Genomic DNA, 8,918 nt, shown 5'->3' with positions numbered 1-8,918 from the left:
GATTAAAAAGAGAAAGAAATATGAATATAAGTAAGAAGATAAAAAGTAAATTATATATAATATATACACATATTGCTTCTATGTGTATATCTATATGATAATTTTACCTCATGCTGCTAATAGTGATTATTTTTGTAGCCAATTTTTGTCCATACAGTTAAACTTTTCAACAATTAAGTACAGATTCTATAATAAGAAATATATATTAATTATTTCTAATTTTAAAAAGAAATCTTGCATCTCAGAAAAAAATCAAAAAGAAGATATTAATTTTGAAGGTGCTAATCTTTTGTAGGTATGTGTACTATGCAAGTGAGCTAGTCATCTCAGCTGGACCACTGGCATTTTGCAGCAGAAATTATTATTTTTAGTGATAACTTACAAATTTCTGTTGTTTTGTGTGAATTATCACCGCTACTATAGTTTATGTGAGAATTAACAAAATAACAAGTGGTAATCAGCCGGGCGTGGTAGCACATGCCTGTAATTCCGGCTACTGGGAAGGCTGAGGCAGAAGGATCGCCGGAGCCCAACAGGTCGATGCTGTGGTGGCCGGGAGCGGCCACTGCATTCCAGTCTGGGCGACAGAGTGAGACTCCAACTCAAAAAAATAAAAATAAAAATAAAAATAACAGAGTGTTACATTTTCCTTATTGCCTCAACACTTTCTTGTTTCAGTCACCTCATATGTTAACTCATTTTGTCAAGTTTGGAGTTTCCTTTTGTTGATATGTGAGGCCAACAGACAGTTTCCCACCCTCAAATCCTGGTGAAAAAAAAGTCAAAATAGAGCATGCTTACCTTCAAATTGTTTTCTCTCTCTCTCTCTCTCTCTCTCTCTCTCTCTCTCTCTCTCACTCACTCACTCACTTTCACGCTCACTCTCACTTAATTTTACTATAGAGGTGTGGGATACAAGTCAGGATTAGGTACAAAAGTAGTCTATGTGCAGATGAAGCTTGGACCTCCAAGTGGTCTTTACATCCCCTGGCTTAGGACCAGGTATCCTTGTGTTGTTACCTTCCTTCCCCTCTCCTTCCCTCCCCTGGCAGTGTCCCACAACTGCCAATCCATCCCTTGTGCTATTGTATTGTGATTAACGTTGTTGGGGTTTGTTATTGTTTTTCCTTCCTTCCTCCCTTCCTCCCTCCCTCCCTCCCTCCCTCTCACCCTCCCTTCCTTTCTTTTTCTTTCTTTCGTTGAGTTGGAGTCACTCTGTAACCCAGGCTGGAGTGCTATAGCACACTCACGGACACCCCAGCGTCGACCTGCTGGGCTCCGGTGATCCTTCCGCCTCAGCCTTCCAAGTAGTCGGAACTACAGGCGTGTGCTACCACACCTGACTAATTTTTTTTATTTATTGTAGAGATGTGGTCTCACCAAGTTGCCAGACTGGTCTCAAACCCGTGGGTTCAGGCAGTCCACTCGCCTCGGCCTCCCAAAGTGCTAGGATTATAAGCTGAGTCACCAAGCCTGGCCCTTTCTCTTTTTTTGGAGGTGAAATCTCACTCTATACCCAGATTGTAGTGCAGTGGCACGATCAGGGCTCACCACAGCCTTGACCTCCTAGGCCCAAGTGACCCTTCTGCTTCAACCTCTTGAGTAGCTAGGACTACAGGCGCACCCCACCACACTCAGCTATTTTTTTTTACTTTTTGTAGAGACAAGATCTCGCTATGTTGCCCAAGCTGGTCTCAAACTCCTGGGCTCAAGTGATCCTCTCACCTTGGCCTCCCAGAGTGCTGGGCTTAAAGGCATGAGTCACATACCTGGCAATGTCTTTTTTTAATTTTTAATTTTTAAAGATGTGGGGTACAATTCAGGGTTAAGTATACAAATGTTCATTATGCAGGTACCGTTGTTGATGAGGTGTACCCTCCCTCCCCTGGCAGTTTCCCTCAACTGGCAATCCCATCCCATCTTATTTTTTATGCAGGCCTCAAAAGATCGGCGGGGGGAGGTTATTTTGCAAAATAATCTATTTACTAGATCTGATTTAGAGCTATAAAATGTGGAAATAATACTTGTTTTGCTATAACAAAAGTACATAATACTACTGCAAATTGCAAGACATGAATTTATCTGGTAACCCTGTATGATATCATTTCAAATATCTAAAGTTCATATCAACATATTTGTTCCCTTAAAAAAAAAACTTTTGAGTTGTCACTCATATTTTATGTATAAGGTAGAGCAGGCAGCAGGGGGTAGGGGTGACTTCATGTAGTTCTATACAGCAGGGAGAACAAAAAAAGGGCAATGGAGAATAAGAGAGAAAGCCTCATTCATGTGCCTCCTCTCTTTTTCTTCCTAAGTGCAAATATAGTGCCTGCCGGGAGGCGCTCATATTACTGAGGTTAGGGATGCTCAGGCCCCGAGGTTTGGATTGAAGGTTGCAGGGCTATGTAAGACAACCTCTGAAATATCTGCTTGGTAGCCTAAGATTTATATTTAAGGCACTAAATACCATTATTGAAACCATCTATTTCACCTGTCAGACCCAAATATAAAGATTAGTCAGAACTCCTTTGTGCCTCAGTTTTCTTATTTGTAAAATGAGAATCATTGAGTCATTCTGAGACTAAAATGAGCTAATGCATATAAAGTACCTACTTCCTAGCACATAATGCTCATCAAATAGTAGCTAATTTGTTGGTGGTGGTGGTGTTAGGTGGGATGAAAAAAAGTGGGATCATGAGAAAGAAAGGGGATTAGATAATACCTTGAAAAGCAGCCAAATTAGAAGAAAACAGTCTCATTTGCTATCTGAGAAGCTTATATGAAATGTAAATTTTCTAAGAGGGGAAGAGGATATGTATACCTTTGTACACTCTTACAATTAGAGTTCACACATTCTTGCACTGTCTTCTACATTGGCATTTCTTAGTCCTAGGAAAAACCACTTGAAGGCTATTCAGGGCTCAATACTGGGCTTCCATGAAAGATGAAGCAAGGCTTAAAATCCCAAGAACTAGAGAAGCAATTATATTTATTAAGGAAAGTCCCTGGGGGTACTAATATAATTTATATAATAATTATTATTGTGGTAGAGGAAATGGCATAAGCTAAATGTTGACATCTGAATAAGTGTTCATCAATTGGATAATAGGTCCTGGGGGTAGGGATGATTGGAAGGGTGTTCAGGAAGACAGAGTTGTGTGACTAAAAGCAGAGAGATATGAAAGAGCATTGGTCCCTTAAAAAACAAGTGATTTTGTGGTGCAATGGAGGTATGACAGAGGAAAAAAAAAAAAGGCCAGAGAAGCTGGGAAGTGTTGAATCTTCCAAGGTCTTGCAGACCGTGATAAGCAACCTGGACTTTGCTTTCATGTTTAATAGGGAATTATGGTTGGATATCAAGAGAGGGACACTAGAATAGCATGGCAAGAGGCCAGGTGAGTAACAATGGGAGCTAAAACTAAGAAGTATCAATGGGGATTGAATAAAGGATATGGATACAAGAGAAGGTAGGAATCAATACTTAGAGGTAATTAAAATAAAAAATAAACACATATAATCTTCCAATTAAAGATTTTATTTATATGGAGTGTTTTACAAAATTATTCAAAACATGAAGTAATAGTTGCTTATACATTTAACTATTTTGTTGAAAATAATATGATTACGTAAAATTAAGACTTTCCCAGAAAGTGCTGTGAAAGGATTCTTCAATCTATAGCTCTGGAATCTGGCATAGATGCTGAGTTACCAAGAGTTTAGTTCTACTTCAGAAAGGTATTGGTCTAAGAAGGTCCTAAGTAATCTAATATAACATGGGGCTGATGCAGAACAAAATCTTGACATTCTAAAATTAAAATTTATACTCTAATCTAAGTAAACTTTAGGTAACTCAGTCAGTTTCAGATACTCCTCTACATTAGGAGCTCTAATAGTTTTTGCGAAGGAGCTCTATTGACCAGCAGTTGGTTTAAAATAGCTCCATAGAATCCTATAAATTCTAGAACAAACAGCATCCATAGTTATAGTTTAAACTATCTCCATGGTATGTATTTCAAAGGCACATTGCACTGCTCTGAGAGGTTTGCTGCTTTGCACCAAACTTGTATTTAGCTAGGTCTCTTATCCACCCCACCTCCTGCCTCTGCAAACCCCAGGTATCAAAATATTATTCTGACACAATCTATTTCTCTACCAGCTAACAGCTTATTAGAAGTTAAAGAGTTAAAGAAGCCACTCAGATATTTTGGAAAGCAACCCAGAACCAAAGCATCAATAATAAAAATCAAGTCAAAGTCCTATATGTCAAAGCACCACATCCAAAAGGTCAAGGATGTAAAAATGACCTTTACATTTTATAACAATACACAGTGTTTAGTTATTGTTTTCAAAACAGTTATCAGAGAAAATAGAAATCTTTAACAATGGTTAAAATAGAAAGTTTTTTAAAGGTGTTTATTCAGAGTTTAGTGAACACTCAAATATTTGTTAATATCAGTTCTATGCTACGACACAGTTTAATTTCTATAACTGTAAAAATAAGCTAAAATGTAGTAATATGATTCAATCTATATTCCTAGCTCTGTTCAGTATGTAGTTATATCTTAAGCATAAATTTATACACAAGTGAAATGCAAAAGAAATATAATTTATAACTTTTTTCTTCTAAGTTTATGCCTAGAGCCTGAATAATCCAGTACTAATCTATTATAATATACTCAACTTATAAGTGCTCAACTCTCTTACAATGTTGTCCTGTAAATAATGAAAAGACTGGCCCTGGTTCAAGGGGACAATCTGATGAAAATGTATATAAAACTCCACTAAGAAACACCAACATCTTTTACAGAGAAATCTGAACTGCAAATCATCATTCACAATTTATTGTTAATTATAATTTGAGATAAATCCCCAGTTAGTTCTAGGTTATGGATATGTCTTACCAGTGACAATTTTGTACTGATATACCAGAAAAACAATGGGCAATTCCTGAAAGTCACTAGAGGAGAAACCTTATAATTAAATTTGGTTTTCTGTTCTAGAAGAGTGGGAAAAGATTAGCTAAGGAGGAAAAGCTTATTATTTTGCCAAAGCCATTTTAAAGATAATTTGGGTGAGCCTCAAACCAAGCTATCTTCATTATATGCCTTCTGCTCTCTTGTTTAAGACACGAAGGTCTCCATTTCTCTAAGAGAATCACTTTTTCGGCAAGACACACTTTCTCTCTTGCCTTGGAGCCAAGTAATTGGAACCCTAAACACACTGCGGAGCTTCTGTTGGAACCGGTTTCCAACAAAACAATACAAAAAGGGATTAACGCAGCTGTTGGTGAATCCCAGGAGGATGGCAAAAGGAAGTGCCAGGTCAATGACTGCTATAACTTCACAGCTATTAATGACACCCATCCAGGCCAGAGCATCCAGGAAGGTCAGAACATGGAAGGGAAGCCAGCAAATGATGAACGCCAGAACAACAGCAGCTGCCATCTTTAGGACTTGGTCACGGGTTATTCTGTTCTTCCCATAGTTATTGGTCTTCAGTAAATGTTTTCTGATTCCGAAATAACATGTTGCTATGAATATTAAAGGGATAATAAAACCAAGGATATTTTTCATTAAGGCAATCCCAGCTGACCATTGGGCATATTTCTCGGGTGGAAAAGCCATAATACAAGCATTTACTCCTAAGTATTCAATGGTTCTGACATCTCTGAAATAAAATGTTGGCAATGAGGACAAACAGGCCATACACCAAACAAGGGGAACTATATAAGATGCTTGCCAGGGATTTCTTCTTTGGGACAGAAAGGGGTAGATCACCGATTGATATCTATCAACACTCATGCAGGTGATAAAAAAAATGCTTGCAAACATGTTCAGGGTCAGAAAAGAACCAAAAACTTTGCACATCACAGGTCCAAAGAGCCAGTCATATCTGTAAGAATAATAGGTTGCCCAGAGAGGAAGAGTAGCCAAAAGGAGTAAGTCAGCCACAGCCAAGTTGAAGATGTAAATGCTGGAAACCTTTTTAGGACCCTTTTGACAACAAAACAGTGTAACCACAACAATATTGACCAGAAATCCAATCACAAAAATAATGTAGTAGAGAATAGGAATTGCATCTAAATGCTTATCTGATGGTTTATGTGAGCAGTTCAAGGTAGACTCGTTGTCAGAGATATTCACAGTTCCGAAGTGAAGACTGTCAGTGGTTATGTTTTTGCTGATGGTGTCAAGAGTGAAGTTGCCCTTCATACTGAAATGTCAGCAGCTCCTAATTCTCACGCCTTCTGTGAGGGGAAAAAAAGAAACTTTGAGAACACGTACAGAACTGAGAACATTCTTGAGTCATTATCATTTTAAAGGTTTGTCAAAAGCAAAAAAGAAAAGTGGATGATTATAGAAGACGTTATGAAACAGAACCATGCCTTGTGAATCAAAAATGGATTTTACCTCTTGATGAAAAAGAAAGTTTTCTCAATAATAGTAGTAAGACATATCAGCCTTAGGGACTGAAAGTTCTGACTAAAACTACCTTTTGCACATCTTTTGTATCATGTTTTTGAAAGGCGTAGAGATAATATTTCAAAAGATTAGTCAAGATAGGAATGAAACAAATAGGAAGAAACCCAGAAACAACAAAAGTTAATATTTCAAAAGCACTTGAGCATATATCTCAGTTTGTATACTTTCTAGAAACCACACTACTGCCTACTATTGCATAGAAAAATGCTCTATTCGAGTAACTAATTATATACAAATCATTATAGCTATGGTAAATATAAGTAACATAAGCTCTGGAAAAAATAAGTAAGTGTACAAAAGACTGAAAGAAAATTTGCAAAAGGAACATATTAGGATGGAGAATCATGATTGGTTTTTACTAATTAAAAATAATCCCTTGTAGTGGGAATCTGCCAGGGAAGGAGGGAGCATACCTCATCAACAAGGGTACCTGCATAATGAATATTTGTATACCTAACCCTGAATTGTACCCCACATATTTAAAATTTAAAAAATAATAATAATCCCTTTAGTTCTACATTTCCATTGTTTTCACAATAATAATATAGTTAAGAAGTTATGTAATGTGTGCCTATTTCTAAAAAGCCCTCTGTTTTGATTTGAATGGAAAATAGTAGTTTTAGATATAGACATTTGGTTAGTCTATTTCATAGAAAAAGAAGTAATTTTCAATTTAATCAGGAAAAGAAAAATACAGCCAAACCTGTTTTAGGCTCAAGTAGAAATAGTTTTGAATCCTCAATGAAATAAGAATTGAACATCAATGATTAATTATGACAGAGTCATCATTTTTCCTTTGCAGTCTTTTTAGTTTAACAGAATTAAACAGCCGTTGTTCTCAAATGTTATAATCAATGTTCAGGTTTCTGTGATTTTTTTTTACTAGTCACATTATTTTAAAACAAAGGAAAATTAGTTAAAGATAAACACACTAAGGGAAAGATTACTTTAGTTTCAAAATACATGCAAATAAACTACCCAATTAAAATTGTAATCACCAAAGAATCTCCTAATAAACAACAAAACTATTATTTTTTGTCTAAAGCTCATTCTTTTGTAAGTCCTAACAAATTAACATAAAAGAATAAAAAATCCCACTTGAAGACTTACTGGTTGTTGGAGTTTAAAGCAGTTGTCATAAATCAGCTTGCCTAATTCCTAAATGCACCCTGTAAGAGAAACATCAGTTAAATAATTTAGGAGTTTTGCAAAATAACAGTGTTAAAACACAGGAAAAAGGGAAGTTCGTCCATAAAAATTATTCTCATTTAACATATGCTCTACTTTCCAAAAAGTTATATAAATTGTTCAGACATACCTTAAAAATTCAGTCTGAAGAATGCCTTGAATTCTGTGCTTATTCGTTCCCTTAGACTCGGGGACGTAATAGCACCAGATCTCTGGTTTCCTTCTTATATGTTCGGTCTGTCCACTGGGAGCCTTCAACCTACATAATTCTAGGGCTGACTTATGAACACTTGCCAGCTTTCCAGAGGTTTTTTTTTTTGGCTGCAAAACATTAATCTGAAATTCTCACTGTCTCCAATCATAACAGCTCATTCAAATAAATCTCAAACAAAAAAATGAAGTTTCCACAAATGTGTTAGAGAATTTTGAAGCCAGTGGCTTGCTTTAAAAGAAGAATATAATAATTATTTGCAGAATTTTCTCTTTCTTTCCCCCTTGATATTGGCATTGTAAAATGAGTTGAGCAGTTGAGACTCGGGAATTTCTTTTAGTAGCAAAGTCTTTGTTCACAAACATTTTTTTACAGGCTTCATAACTTTTCAGAATAGTTACCCCTGTTTATTAAAGAATAGTAGCAAATTTACTTGAAGTCTACAATGTCTAAAATGTCTCCATCACTTTATGCAGTTTTTGTTGGCTTTTTTGCTAAAGGGTTGGAGATAGCAGGGATATAATTTTATGTGACAGAAAAAGGGTATTAACATTTAGTGCTTCATTTCATCAGTCTCTGTCATATTTTTAGTTGAAATACAAAACACAGAAGGTGAAGAAGGATTACACAGCTATTTCAGCTCAGAACATGTTGCTGTTGCTGCAGTTTTCTCTTGTAACAGTGGGGGCGATCAACTTGACACAACCAGTCTAGTGGGAGCAAGAGAGACAAAATAAAGAAAGACAAGAACAGGTGATGGTAGTGATACTACTAACTGACAATAAATGCTATGTGCCAAACACTGTGCTGAATTCTTTCTCCTCAATAGTATAATAGAGACACATTATAGCACTCTGGTAAGTACATGGCCTCTGGGATCCAACTACCTGGCTTCAAAAACCCAGCTCTTCCATTTGCTAATACTGACCTTGGTCAAGTTACTTTCCTTCCTTATGTTTCAATTTTCTGATCCGAAAAATGGGAATGATGTTAAATACCTACATCATGGAGTCATAAAAATTAAACTAGTTAATGTA

General features: G+C 36.4%; 1 protein-coding gene across 2 annotated transcripts; it reads right to left on the bottom strand.

Moving 5' to 3' along the window:
• Nucleotides 1–3,517: 3,517 nt before the first annotated feature.
• On the bottom strand, nt 3,518–7,912 carry AGTR2 (angiotensin II receptor type 2). Of its 2 annotated transcripts, XM_008055676.1 has the most exons (3): nt 7,801–7,912; nt 7,593–7,651; nt 3,518–6,247 (listed from the first exon to the last, which is right to left on the bottom strand). In XM_008055676.1, the coding sequence occupies exon 3, from the start codon at nt 6,210–6,212 to the stop codon at nt 5,121–5,123; it is 1,092 nt and encodes a 363-aa protein (XP_008053867.1). In that variant the 5' UTR covers nt 6,213–6,247; nt 7,593–7,651; nt 7,801–7,912; the 3' UTR covers nt 3,518–5,120. The 2 variants fall into 2 exon arrangements, with proteins under 2 accessions (XP_008053867.1, XP_008053868.1); XM_008055677.1 differs by lacking the exon at nt 7,593–7,651 and having other exon boundaries at nt 5,017–6,247; nt 7,801–7,870.
• Between the last annotated feature and the right edge of the window lie 1,006 nt (nt 7,913–8,918).

Source organism: Carlito syrichta, unplaced genomic scaffold (assembly GCF_000164805.1).
Source record: "Carlito syrichta isolate Samal-C Ts95f unplaced genomic scaffold, Tarsius_syrichta-2.0.1 Scaffold301922, whole genome shotgun sequence".
Lineage (NCBI taxonomy): Eukaryota > Metazoa > Chordata > Mammalia > Primates > Tarsiidae > Carlito > Carlito syrichta.
This window is presented reverse-complemented; position numbering and strand designations above follow the sequence as displayed.

Coding starts and splice junctions, on each gene's coding strand:
- AGTR2 (XM_008055676.1), bottom strand. CDS start 6,212: ATGAAGGGCAACTTCACTCTTGACACCATCAGCAAAAACATAACCACT.